At 36.1% G+C, this 15,225-nt stretch overlaps 1 protein-coding gene across 4 annotated transcripts in view; it reads left to right on the top strand.

Moving 5' to 3' along the window:
- RalGPS (Ral GEF with PH domain and SH3 binding motif) overlaps positions 1-15,225 on the top strand; it is a 43,896-nt gene that overhangs the window by 22,206 nt on the left and 6,465 nt on the right. For all 4 annotated transcript variants that reach the window (XM_036362784.2, XM_014245059.3, XM_070107958.1 and 1 more), the window contains 3 exons: positions 12,447-12,731; positions 12,823-13,322; positions 13,423-13,747. In XM_036362784.2, the coding sequence (XP_036218677.2) occupies positions 12,672-12,731; positions 12,823-13,322; positions 13,423-13,747 (885 nt within the window). In that variant the 5' untranslated portion in view covers positions 12,447-12,671. The remainder of the gene's footprint in view (positions 1-12,446; positions 12,732-12,822; positions 13,323-13,422; positions 13,748-15,225) is intronic.

The raw sequence follows: 15,225 nt of genomic DNA, 5'->3' as shown, positions 1-15,225 counted from the left end.
GGAAAAACTTCAGAACAGAACTCTGCCAAACAACTTCCAAAGCTATTATCTTGTTATCGTTCATAGTCAATAAAATACTACAAACTAGAAATTCTCTAATATTTTTATTCTAAACAAAACATGATTTATCATAAATTGTAGAAACTTTAGACTGCGTAGTTTTTCGTTAGCATCACGAATACAGAGCACACATAGTTTCGAAACAATGGCATCGTTATAAATATTTTTCTAACAAATCAGCAAAACAAAATATTTTCGAAATTTTCGTATTCAAAATAATGTTTTCATTTCGAGTTTGTAGACCTCTACTTTGTGGCAGTGCTATCACACTCAAATTATTGATTGACCTATCAGAAAAATATCACACTTTCAACACTTCTCTGGGAATTTATTTACGGCTTTCCGCTCTGCCAAGGCCTCTTTCCTGTGGGTGCTGAAATCACTTCAACGCCTTTCTTTGAAGTTCAACGACTATTAGCGACGACCTACACTCAAAATCTCGAAATACTTCAGTAGGCAAGGAATGTGCGCTCGATCAAGATTATCTGTGCACATTGTGAACTTATTTTTCAGCATACATTTAAATAAATAGTATAGACACCTCTGCAGCACATTTCAATTACAAGTCCATTTTCGACACTTGCTTTGTGGATGTTTCCTGTTTTCGCTCTAAATACGCAATTGAATTTTCACATTAGCCAACCAAAAGCGTAATAAGGAATGTGGCTTGTGAGAGCATTCTGGCCCACAATGAAAACACTGACCCGATTGAACGTGGCGCTGGGCGCGTGTGCATCTTGCCATAGATTCGTATATAGTATGTGTGGTCATGCCAGTTAGTTCAGCGTGGCTGTGTTTGGTGACTTGCAGCAGATCCAGCTTCTCAAGTGCATTTATACTATTTCGACTTTTTATATTTTCCCTGTCAGCTGTAATCGTGTTTGCCTTGTGGTCCATTGTCACTTCATATATATGTTGGTTTTTGTTGTTTGTTTTTTATACTCTCGCAACATGTTGCTACAGAGTATAACAGTTTTGTTCACCTAACATTAGTTTGTATCACCTAAAACTCATCGAGTTAGATATAGGGTTATATATAATATATATAAATGATCAGAATGAAGAGACGAGTTGAAATCCGGGTGACTGTCTGTCCGTCCATGCAAGCTGTAACTTAAGTAAAAATTGAGATATCTTTATGAGATTGGTACACATGTTTCTTGGTACCGTAAGACGGTTGGTATTGCAGATGGTCGCAATCAGACCACTGTCACGCCCACAAAACGCCATTAATCAAAAACAAACAAATTGCCATAACTAAGCTCCACAATTAGATACAAGACTGTTATTTAGTATACAGGATGATATTAGGGAGGGCATCTGCAGTTTAACAGTTTTTTTAAAAAGTGGGCGTGGTCCCGCTCCCTAATAGGTTTAATATGCATATCTCCTAAACTGCTAAAGCTATAATAACAAAATTCACTGAGAACAAATGTTTTTAGCACCTCTATCGACAGTGCGAAAATCGGGCGACAACCCCACCCACTCTGGAATGGTATGAGATGACTTTATAGGAACCGCGTTCAAAATTAGACAGTGGGCGTGGCACCGCCCACTTTTATGTGAAAACCCATATCTTGGGATCTGCTTAACCGATTTCAACCAAATTCGGTACATAACATTCTTCCCATATTTCTGTTACAACACGAAACCACGCCCATTTCCCATATATTGTAACATCATTTTAAATTCCATCTGATTTTTTCACTTTCCACTATGCAAATCAAGCAACAATGATTATATCGGTGTAAAACTTTGCGTGAATAATACGTTTAAAGTGTGCCACCTTGTAACCAAAAAATGTTCAAGCCCCTACGTACTGAATATGTGGACCCCAGTGCCTATAGTGGATTTTTTACCGAAAATATCGGACAATGCCAAGGGGCAAAAATATATAATTGAAATTCATATAATAATATAAATAATTGAAACTCTCGATAATATTATGTTTTACTCATACCAAATTATCTCATAATTTGAGTAAAATTTAGTTTACAAATTGCTCTAATTAATTTGACTGTGAATGTAAATAACTGAGGCAAGAGTTCCTACTTTTAATTATTAAGATATATGAAGAAATCTCAAACGGGTATACCATTTGACCTTGCGAGAGTATAAAACGTTTGGTTACATCCGAACTTAGCCCTTCCTTACTTGTTTCTGTTTTGTTTTGTTTCCACACTGCAGTTAGCCAATTATATGAGTAAGCATTTGCTTTCTTTATGTTTTTCCTCGACTATCGCGCTTTTCTTCGGTTTTCTTCTTGGTCGTGCATCCTCCTCTTCGATTGTGGAGGGCGCGATATGGCGACCTGCTGGCGTCAGGCGTTTTTCCAAGTGTGCAGCAGTCTTTTCCTCGCCATCAGGAGGCTGTCAATGCGCCTGCTACTTGATCAACATGTTTTTCTGGTTGCGTTTCTAAAAGGTTTTGTTGTTGTCGCTAGTTTATGTGCTACTTTATGTCAGTGTGGCATCTTTATGCTGTCTTAACGGTGAAAAAAGGGGCAAAACGTATAATGCGACAGTCTTTCATTACAAATATGTTAAAATGGCTTAAATCGACTTAAGCAAAGTTAGATATTTTTATTTCTGGTAAAAAGCTGGGTGTTTTCTTTAGTTATATTTTATCGTTATATGAATTATTATCTGACTCTAAGCTACTGTTATACATAAAATGTGAGGTCCGGTTTATAAGTGTATTCAAATTGTCAAAATAAAATAAATACGACTTAAGCCATTTTAACAAATTGCCACAAAATTGACCACCGAAGTCCACATTCACGGCCCAATGCATCCATAACCAAGCAGTACAACAAAAACAAGCTTTACCACATAAATTGTAAAATCGGGAAAAATCGGAAGTGGCAAGTTCACTGCACGCCACTATAAATTCTTTAGCGTTTTTCAGCGTTAAAACAGTAAATAAAATAAAAATGTGTGCTGTGTGTGTAACGCTTGCCAAATATGCATTTGGAATTTTCGTGGGCGTAGTCTCTTGTACTTGTCGTCTGTTGTTCTTTTCGATCACCTTGAAATTACGTTTCTTTCTCTACACTTACACCCCCTCTTCTTTGTAAATATTGCAACCATGTCATGTTTTTTTTCACTTTTATGTATTTTTCTTGCTTTTCACAGCTGCTGATTGGCACATTTTGTTTTTCTTGGCTAGACTGTTTGTTTTTATATGGGGAATTGTTTGCTTTTGTAATGGCCTTTGCAGTAGCAATAATTCAATTTAGCTGGTCACACATCATGTGCGTAAATATTTCAATAAATAAATATACATACATACTCCCCGTTAGCACTTTACGCACTCAATTGCATGCTGTGGCAAATCAATTACCCACTAGGAATCTTAAAGCAGTCTGACACAATTCGTAAAATTTTATAAATTAGAAAAATTGAAAAACATATTTATTATTATTTTTTAATGTTAGTATTTTCTAGTCGAGTTTAAAACCGGGTCATTCGACTTTTTCTGATCCTTGTTATTAACAAGAGTCTGGATGGATGATTTGTATGGTATATATCAAATTTCTATGTCTGTTCTCAATCAAATCATAGAGCGCATTTCGAAGTAGCTCAATGTGTTTCAAAGCAAAAAGGGTCTTAAGAACTAAATATGAACTAAAGTTTGGCTGCGCGTTTAAATTTCAAACAACTAACCTATTTTTGATCCCTATGTGAAATTTTTGATTTCTTTTGTGAAAATTCTGTTTATTTTTTATACGAGTCTCGCAGCAACCGGTTTCGTACCTAAAATATGAACTGACAATTTTTAGTCGTTCTCAAAAGCGTAAACAACGATTTCCGAGCCTAATTGTTTTTTTTTTTTACTTTTTCTATTTGATCGCCACTAAAATAGATAGAAAAGAAATTTGAAATAATTGATGAATAATATTAATTTTTTTATGGGCTTTATTCCGGTTTTGATTCTGGTCTCACGAATATGAAATTAATGCTCTAACCTTTCAACTACTTCTGAAGTATAATACTTCATTTCTCTACTATGTACTCTCGAGAATGATAGAGACAAGATGTGGACACGCGTAAACTGTCAAAAGGAACTGTCAAACTTTCATGGAAACTGTAAATAAAGTCTTCCCCTTCCTTCGTTCATGACGTCAGGAACTCATGCATTTTTGAGTGAATTGATTCCAAAACAGTTACGAGACTATATCTCTGTTAAGTTTGTTGCTGCTACGTACTAGTTCGGAACTATGGCTATTTAACTGGTTCAATTCTGATCTTCTTCCAACTCTCGATCTTTTTCCAACTTTTTACTGTTTGTTTCACATATTTTTGCAAACTAAAGATTTATTTCTTTTAATGCGGAAGTCTCCGAGTCTCATAAAGATTCGTGCGAACTTTACAATATAATTTTAGGCGTATATTAAATTCATGAGTTAAGGACATCTGGTATTGGGTTTGGCTTTAATAGCCGCGTGGATCGGCTGAAGTGGAAAAAAATTGTATAACCTCAGTTGTGACCCCTCAATGGTATTGATCAAAATCCGCGTTTATTTCAATAAAGGACAAGGTTCATCAAAATATAAAAGGTATTCAAAAGTGGTTTTAAACTTGTAAGCTTGATTTGGCACTAGTTAGAATGGTATTTTGAGAATCACTAATTTGAAACTTTTTTGTAAGACTGTTTTTCTATACTCGATCGCAAATCAGCAAGTCTTAGAAAAGCTAAACATCGGGACCTTCGAAAGAATGTTATACGAAGTGCCATTTGTTTCCACAACAAATAAGTAGACAAGCCTTATAACAGCAAATCTGTATAACTGCTGTCAAAAGTCAGTTAGTTTATTGTGTTACAGCCATTCGACATTTCTTTTTCATTCTACATTCGCACTTTCATTATTGAATTACTAGCAAAGCATACTTTGCGGCGCTCACACTTTGCTTTCTTAATCAATAATTCACGTGCGCTGTGTAACACAAAACAGCCAACAGTTGACCGAACTGCTCGGTCAACCAAACCAACAAATGACCCATAAGCCACTTAGCAGCTGAGTGGAACATGTAACTCAAATACATACATATACATATATATGTATTGTAAGTTACAACCAACAACTAACAACAACAAGTTATTATGCATGTGTAACTGAATCTATGCACTGGCATGAATCACCAAATACCGCGGTGGCGTGTTTGCAAGTTTTCTTTTGTCTTTAGTTTGAGACAGCTACCTCACTTTGTTTGCTGGAACTAGGCACTGGGGAGGGGGAGTGAAGGCGTCATCGTTTTCATGACGTGCAACCACTTAGCTTGGCATTGCGTAACGACAGTCTAGTGCAGATGACGCCTGTCACCATCACCCCCACCAACACCTATATATTGTTGTGCCACCACCACCAAGGTGTCCACCAATCGCTCGTGCCACTTTGTGTTGCCATAGCGCTGCTTTTGCTCGTTCCGTTTGCTTAGACAGTTTTGTTTCTATTTTTTTTACATCTTGCTTTTGGTTGCTGAGCCGCAACAGCTAGTTTATAATTCTCGGGTTTATTTCAGTCAGGTTGCATTTCCTCAATTTAGTTGGTAATACGTAGCATATACACATATAAATATATATATATATATATATATATATCTCCTCATATTGTTTATAAAGCTCGATGTTGTTTTTATTGTCGCGCTTCGCTTGGCTGCCAATGCGCTCTTTGCGCCCCGTAAGCATATGTTTGTGCAAGAAAACGCGATCAAGCAGCCCACATGAAGCACAGTGGTGCAATTCGATATAATTTTTTATTGTTAAAATTTAGTATTTGACCAAGCCTTCACTTTAACGGATGCAAATTTTCTTCTGACGTTAAACAGATATTACCTATAAACATGACATCAAAAATACAAAATACGCCCCGAAATCCCTGATAATCCTAACTTAGAACAAAAACACTAGAATAAAAGTTAAATTAAGAGCTATAAATATATAACTCTGAGGGTTTGGTTATATAATTTTAATAATATAATATTATAAATTAAAACCAAACAAGTAAGGAAGAGGTAAGTTCGGATGTAACCGAACATTTTATACTCTCGCAAAGTTAAATGGTATACTCGTTTGAGATTTCTTTGTGGATTGACTTATATTTTCGGTAGAAGGTCAACTATAGGCACTGGGGTCCACATATTTAGTACTTAGGGGTTTGAACAGTTTTGGTTCGATTAAGACAATTTTTGGCCGCAAGGTGGCATACTTTAATTGCATTATTCATGCAAAGTTTTACCCCGATATAATCATTGTTACCTGATTTGCATAGTGGAAAGTGATAGAATCAGATGGAATTTAAAATGGTGTTACATGGGAAGTAAGCGTGGTTGTAGTCCACTATGACATAGAAACATGAAAAGAACGTTATGCACCGAATTTGGTTGAAATCGGTTGAGCAGATCTCAAGATATGGGTTTTCACCTAAAAGTGGGCTGTGCCACGCCCACTGACTAATTTTGAACGCGGTTCCTATAAACCCAATTTATACCATTCAGAGATAAAATTTAATGTCTCTGGCGTGTTTAGTGCTTGATTTATCGCGCTTTTAGTAGTTTTTAACAGTACCGTTATATGGGGAGTGGGCGGAGTTGCCACCCGATTTCAACTATTTTCACACCGTCAATAGAAGTGCTAAAAACTTTTGCTTCCAGTGAATTTTGTTATTATTGCATTAGCAGTTTAGGAGATTTGCACATTAAACCTATATTAAATTAGGGGCAGGACCACGCCCACTTTAAAAAAACAAATTTTAACTGCAGATGACCCTCCCTATTTTGATCCTGTATATCAAATAAGAGTCTTGTATCTCGTTGTGGAGCTTAGTTATGGCAATTTATTTGTTTTTGAATAATGGCGTTTTGTGGGCGTGGCAGTGGTCCGATTACGCCCATCTGCAATACCAACCGTCTCACGGTACCAAGAAACATGTCTACTAAGTTTCATAAAGATATCTCAATTTTTACTCAAGTTAGAGCTTGCACGGACGGACGGACGGACGGACGGACAGACAGTCATCCGGATTACAACTCGTCTCTTCATCCTGATCATTTATATATATATAACCCTATATCTAACTCGATTAGTTTTAGGTGATACAAACAACCGTTAGGTGAACAAAACTATTATACTCTGTAGCAACAGGTTGCGAGAGTATAAAAATTATATAAATTATTGGTAGTGAGAGAGAGGCTCTCAACTTTATTCGACCAAATACGCTGCTAGACTCAAGCCAAAGATATTGTTCGTTTGTAAAAAAAAAACGCTGAGTAAAGGTCGCAAGACCGTTATCATGCTTGGCAATAAGAAATGAAGAAAACCAAACTCCATATTTGGATATCTGAAACTTTTTTTTGTTTCCTTAATTGAAATATGTGATTCGGTGTTTGCTACACGGTTCTATTAAAAACATCTAAAAAATTTCCATTGCTATAGTACGATTGGCATTTTGTTTCAAAATAGGTCTCAGCCGCGCGATTTCCTTCTAATGATCATTCCCTTGAGATCTGTGAATCGGAAATGATCGTTCAGGCCCAAATCCAGAAAATGCAGTTGACGGGTAGCAATTGGAAGCAATTTTACCAGCGTTTTCATAGATTTGTCTTGATTCTTAGGAGGTGCGACACCTACTTTGCACAGGGACTTCAACTACCCAAATTTTCATGAATTACATCCTAAACTTATTTTGATATCTTTATAGGTAGTTTACTTTACTTCATTTTGCGGTTATTAATCACAAAACTTCGCTTTTATCTTCATTTTTATACTCTCGCAACCTGTTGCTACAGAGTATAATAGTTTTGTTCACCTAACGGTTGTTTGTATCACCTAAAACTATTCGAGTTAGATATAGGGTTATATATATATAAATGATCAGGATGAAGAGACGAGTTGTAATCCGGGTGACTGTCTGTCCGTCCGTCCGTCCGTGCAAGCTCTAACTTGAGTAAAAATTGAGATATCTTTATGAAACTTAGTAGACATGTTTCTTGGTACCGTGAGACGGTTGGTATTGCAGATGGGCGTAATCGGACCACTGCCACGCCCACAAAACGCCATTAATCAAAAACAAATAACTTGCCATAACTAAGCTCCGCAATAAGATACAAGACTGTTATTTGGTACACAGGATCACATTAGGGAGGGGCATCTGCAGCTAAACTTTTTTTTTTTAAAGTGGGCGTGGTCCCGCCTCTAATAGGTTTAATGTGCATATTTCCTAAACCGCTAATGCTATAATAACAAAATTCACTAGAAGCAAATGTTTTTAGAACCTCTACCTACAGTGGGTAAATGGGTGAAATGGGGTGGCAACTCCGCCCACTCCCCATATAACGGTACTGTTAAAAACTACTAAAAGCGCGATAAATCAAGCACTAAACACGCCAGAGACATTAAATTTTATCTCTCAGATGGTATAAGATGACTTTATAGGAACCGCGTTCAAAATTAGACAGTGGACGTGGCACAGCCCACTTTTAGGTGAAAACCCATATCTTGAGATCTGCTTAACCGATTTCTACCAAATTCGGTGCGTAACGTTCTTTTCATGTTTCTATGTCATAGTGTGAAAATGGGCGAAATCGGATTACAACCACGCCTATTTTCCATATGACACCATTTTAAATACCATTTGATTCTTTCACTTTCCACTATGCAAATCAAGCAACAATGATTATATCGGCGTAAAACTGTGCGTGAATAATGCAATTAAAGTATGCCACCTTGCGGCCAAAAATTGTCTAAATCGAACCAAAACTGTTCAAACCCCTAAGTACTAAATATGTGGACCCCAGTGCCTATAGTTGACCTTCTATCGAAAATATCAGTCAATCCACGAAGAAATCTCAAACGAGTATACTATTTGACTTTGCGAGAGTATAAAATGTTCGGTTATATCCGAACTTAGCCCTTCCTTACTTGTTCCTTCTTTAAAATACCAAATCATCTAACCGCAACACAATAGGAGTCCAAAAATGTACCACTGTGCTAGCTTAGTCCACTAGGCAGTCAGTAAACCAACCATTCAACCATCCAAGCAGCCGAGCCCAGCGCACCGCTGCCAAAAGTGCTTAGTAAACAAGTAATCAAAAAGTCGGTGTTGCTTGTTACGCGCCTTTTACATTTCAATTCGAAAACAAAATGCATATCATAAATTGTATACAATATATTCATCGTTTCCGTAAAATAAAAGAATTAACGCAACATCAGTAGGGTAAACAAATCTTCATTATTATTTTGCCCGAGAATTTTGTGTAACAATCGCTGTTGTGTTTGTAAGTTTACATTGACCGTTATTGTGTGTCGATTTGGCCACTTTTAATAGCTCAAACCAATAGCTACGTAAATTTACTCATACTTGAATGTTATACCCCTATATTTACACAGTTTAATTTAATGTTTGCTATTTCCCGGCCTATGGACATTCGCGTGCCGGAAATCGTGTACAAAATTCGTAAGTCTGAAATAAAAAACAAGTGGGCAATTCTGCCTTTTATGGGGTTCCAACTATGCCCTATATGTGAATGTTTATCTATGTGTATGTAATATTGTAAATATTTATTAAAAATGGCATAACAAATTGCTATTTTAAAAGTAGACCCATTTTTTAATGTCGCACGTGTCGTGGGTGCGGCGGCCAAATATTGAACTGCTATAATTTTAATCTATTTTATAATGGCTACTAATTTTAGCTACAAGTTTATTGCTCTATACAAACACTTACACAAATTTTACAAATTTTTTTCAACTTAGCACCAGGGTTGCAAATAATGGTTTAAAAAAATAATTGAATTAACATTTAAATGTTTTTTTTTTTTTATTTTGTAATCACAAAAATCGTAATTAAAAATAATTTTCAAATTTCTAAACCGTATTGCCGTTATAGTTTTAATTTAAGTTTCTGGTGAGTTTCCAACGAAACTGTTCTGTTCAAAATATATTTCTTGTCCGCATTTGAAATTCTGTTAAGTGTAAAGTATTCCGAAACAAATTTTTGAAATTCATGTATCGTTATATAAAATATTCACTTATTTGTACGTTTGGTCTCCTCGTCGGTATTATATCTTCGTCGAAAATCAATTTCAACGAGTGATTTTTCGTTTCGAAATTCAAAGCGGCGACGATTTTTTAAACCAATTGTTCAAAACATTGGTATAAGTCCCATGATTCTCTGATTTTAGTGAGGAAACTCTACTTTGATGTTTACAAGTTGCTTTATCACGAAATAAAAGTGCTTTTGGGAGTAGTAGCGTTTGATTTAAGTGATTAATGGGATCTAACTTTTAACAAGTCATAGAATGTCGCTTCCTAAATGAAACTAATCCTACCTCAAATCCAGAAACCAAAAAAAAATTGACAAAATAAAGGCTTGTCTAAAAAAATTTTTTTTATTGCATATTTACACTTCTAAGTGGCTTTAAAAATTTTAAATTATTATCAAAAATTTCTCACCAAGAAGCTGGTCATTTGTCGAAACCCACACAGGTTGTTTTTTAGTTAAGTCGCACAGCCCGAATAAACTTTTTATTCTCAAAAACGCTTGGGAACTTATTATTATTTAACATATTTATTTTATTTTATTAAAAATGATTATCTTAATTATATTTTTAATCAAATTTAGTAGTTTTATTCAATATTACTAATATTTTTCTTGTTTTTATATTCAATTTGATTAAAATCATTTTAATATCACTTATTTTCTAAACATACATACCATATCTTACATTTTGCTTATTTTTGACTTAAGTTAATTTTACTTAACTTAACTTGACTTAACGTTATTTACTTAACCTAATGTTATTGAAATTTATTTCAACAAAACCTATCATTCAGGTATTAAAAGCCCTTCCTTTCATTTAACCATACTTTCATTATTTCAATAAAAGTCTTTGTTTCAAGTCATAACTGTTTTAAGTCGCTGACTCAAATGATTATACTGAAAGAATTGCAACAAAACTCAACTTTGTAATCACACGCACAAATACATACACACATACCCACAATATCATATAAAAGTTCCAGCTCATGTACAATAATAAAATCGGTTTGAGGAAAAGCATGAATTGAGCTTATCACATAAAACCGCAGTGCTTTAACATACATACAATGTACTTATGTTTAATATGTGCATAACATATAAATATAAGCATTGTACAATATGCGCATATGCAAATCGTGAACTTTGTACTTCTTCTAGATTTTGTAAAATTGTAGAAACAAAGTCAACAAGCATGGCATTTATTTCTGCTTCTGTTGAGAGTGGTCCGTTTGTCTTGTTACGTCGTCGGCGTCGATACCGCCGTCGTTAAAGTCAGAATTGATTATCGCCTCTGGATGACGCTAGCTGTCCGGCTGGCTTGTAGCTCGTTAAATATTCGGACTTGCTCAGCACAGCTACAATGCACTGTTAAAGTATGTAAAGCGTCGAAAGTGTGAGCATAAATTATAGAAAATACGAATAAATGCAAATATGCTACATGAATATCGCCAATGAAAAAAAAATAAATATATACATATGTATATGTGAAAAATAAATAAAATAAAAATGCAGAATTTCATAAATATTTTAAAATTAAATCTAATTGCGAGTTACTAGTTGTACAAATTTCGCATATATTATATTATTTCATGCAATCGAAATATCACCTCAAAGAATTATTGTATACAATTTTGAATTTTTAAAAATTTCTGTTTTATAATTACATTGTTTTAATATTTTCGATAATTTAATAAAATTTTCGATTTAACTTTTAACATTCTCTTTTTGTCCCTAAAAGGTATTGAAATAAAACAAAAAAGAGAAAGTACTTTTCAAAAATGTTCAAAATAGGTCAGTATCTTTTCCAAATCTCCAAATATAAGCATATCCAACCCTCCAATTGACCATACATCGATTGTCTCTAATACTTTGTATGATTTGGTGCGTTTTGATCTACATCCTGCTTAGGCTCCCATGTGCAACTAAATATTATTTCGGTACCTCATGTTTACTTACTTATATATGTGTATATCGGTCAATCTAATTAAAATTATTCACTCAGCGGAATGTCAACACTTGATAAGAACGGTATATAGCTTCTCTTAGTCCCCATATACTGTATACACTGCTTACCATACTCCGATTATTTGCAAAAAAAAATGTACAAAGGCATGTTTCTGAAAACACAATAAGCCAATCAATGTCTTATAACGGTTATTTGATTTCAACCGAAAACTTTCATTAAAAATCAAATTTTTGTTGAGATCTCAAAATTTAATATTTGGTTTCCTTCGAACCTAACCTATCTTTACTTGTTGCTATAATGATTCATTTAATTTATGCCGATTAAAAATGCTTTGTTTCTGCCCTTAACTGAATTTAATTTAATTTTTTTCTTTCTTTACAGATATCACTTTACGCCTGAGTGACTTCATTGTACACGTGATTGCATCAGACACAAAGGCGACCCTTTCCCATTCTCCTTATAGTGTGAAACTCAGCGTCGTACGTCAAAGTGTGCGTTTACAACAACTTTACAACTTTACCGCTACGTGAATAGTGTTTGTGTGTTTGTCCACTCATTGCCTTCATTGCGGAGTCTCCGCATGCATTTCCCTACACCCCACATGCCATGATGCGTTACTCGGAAATCTCCAGAGAATTATCGACGGATAGTTTGCGTTACGTTGAAGTAGGTAGTAACGGCTAAAACATATTTTATAGACTTTCGCACTTGTTGTTGTAAGAAAAAATCTAGTTGTACTCTCAATTTATCTTTGCAGCTGGGCGAGGAGTATATCTATAAGAATTTACGTGAAGATTCGCCGCGCAGTGACACCCATTCCAATGCTAGCAGCGGTTGCATAGCACCACCAACATACGCTACCAGCAATCATCACCAACACCTTACACAGCAAGAACGGCAACAACAACAATTGAATTTACAACAGCAGCAACAGCCACAGCCACAGCATCACCGCGCCGATTACACTAATTCGATGAACAATTGCGGCCAACAACACTCAGCCGGTTTACGCAATTCCAAACGTTATTCGTGTGGGCGTAACGGTAGTCATGATGGCGCCGCAACCATTTCCTACATGCGTCCACGCAAGGATAGCACACGCTCAACGCAGAGTTGTCAATTCGATGCCGAACAGTTGACGCAAGCAATCGCCAGCAAGACAATGCATGTGAAAAGTAGTCGTCGCAAAAACTCCATTGGCTGTCTGAATTCGTTGTCCTCATCGCCGGGCTCGCCGGGTTGCTACTACTGTGTTGGGTAAGTGACTGCTCATTCAATAAACTCATGTGTCATATATGAAACGTGTCATCATGTAACTTTATCTAACTAATCCTACTGTTTTCTATACTGCCCGCAGCACCGCACCACCGCCCGGAAAGAGCCAAAGTCTGCCCGCACGCTCGTCTATAAACAACTTAGATGCAGTCATTTTGAATGCTCTACGGGTGCCCGCTGATGAGTTGGCCAATCAGATTACGCTCTTGGATTTTCCCATCTTCGCTGCCATACAACCGGACGAGCTGACCAGTTGCGCTTGGACGAAGAAGGACAAACACGTCGTCACACCAAATATTGTTGCATTTACGAAACGTTTCAATCACACCAGTTTTTGGACTGTGCAGGAGATATTAAGCGGCGAACAGCCAAAGCAACGTGCCGAAATACTGACACACTTCATTAAGGTGAGAAACATTTTCTATTTTTTAATTAATTTGGGATGCCTTGTGAATTTGGTAAGGGTATTTTTTTTTTGTTGTAGTGACCGTAATAATTTTTTCAAGTTCAGTTCTTGGTCGGATAAAAGATCGGTTCCGGTTCGTTTACGAGAGCCGACGAGAAATTACTGACTCGACGTGTTTTTACTGGTTAGAGTATTAGCACTTTACTGTTTCCCGAAGAGTTGAGTCTAAGAAATACGGCAACATTCTTTAGAATTATTTGAGGAATGAATGGATCAACCGATTTTTTTTATACTCTCGCAACCTGTTGCTACAGAGTATAATAGTTTTGTTCACCTAACGGTTGTTTGTATCACCTAAAACTAATCGAGTTAGATATAGGGTTATATATATATAAATGATCAGGATGAAGAGACGAGTTGAAATCCGGGTGACTGTCTGTCCGTCCGTGCAAGCTCTAACTTGAGTAAAAATTGAGATATCTTTATGAAACTTGGTAGACATGTTTCTTGGTACCGTGAGACGGTTGGTATTGCAGATGGGCGTAATCGGACCACTGCCACGCCCACAAAACGCCATTAATCAAAAACAAATAAATTGCCATAACTAAGCTCCGCAATAAGATACAAGACTGTTATTTGGTACACAGGATCACATTAGGAAGGGGCATCCGCAGTTAAAATTTTTTTTTTAAGTGGGCGTGGTCCCGCCTCTAACAGGTTTAATGTGCATATCTCCTAAACCGCTAATGCTATAATAACAAAATTCACTGGAAGCAAATGTTTTTAGCACTTCTATTGACGGTGTGAAAATAGTTGAAATCGGGTGGCAACTCCGCCCACTCCCCATATAACGGTACTGTTAAAAACTACCAAAAGCGCGATAAATGAAGCACTAAACACGCCAGAGACATTAAATTTTATCTCTGGGATGGTATGAGATGACTTTATAAAAGTAACAACAAAATTAGACAGTGGGCGTGGCACAGCCCACTTTTAGGTGAAAACCCATATCTTGAGATCTGCTTAACCGATTTCGACCAAATTCGGTGCATAACGTTGTTTTCATGTTTCTATGGCATAGTGCGAAAATGGGCGAAATCGGACTACAACCACGCCTACTTCCCATATAACACCATTTTAAATTCCATCTGATTCTTTCACTTTCCACTATGCAAATCAGGCAACAATGACTGTATCGGGATAAAACTTTGCGTGAATAATGCGATTAAAGTATGCCACCTTGTGACCAAAAATTGTCTAAATCGAACCAAAACTGTTTAAGCCCCTAAGTACTAAATATGTGGACCCCAGTGCCTATAGTTGACCTTCTACCGAAAATATCAGTCAATCCACAAAGAAATCTCAAACGAGTAAACTATTTGATTTTGCGAGAGTATAAAATGTTCGGTTTCATCCGAACTTAGCTCTTCCTTACTTGTTTTTCATTTATTTCCTTCCATTCAAATACTAAAACTATCA

Source organism: Bactrocera oleae, chromosome 4 (genome assembly GCF_042242935.1).
Source record: "Bactrocera oleae isolate idBacOlea1 chromosome 4, idBacOlea1, whole genome shotgun sequence".
Taxonomy (NCBI): Eukaryota; Metazoa; Arthropoda; class Insecta; order Diptera; family Tephritidae; genus Bactrocera; species Bactrocera oleae.
Note: the sequence above shows the minus strand (reverse complement) of the source record. Positions and strands in the feature narration are given on the sequence as shown.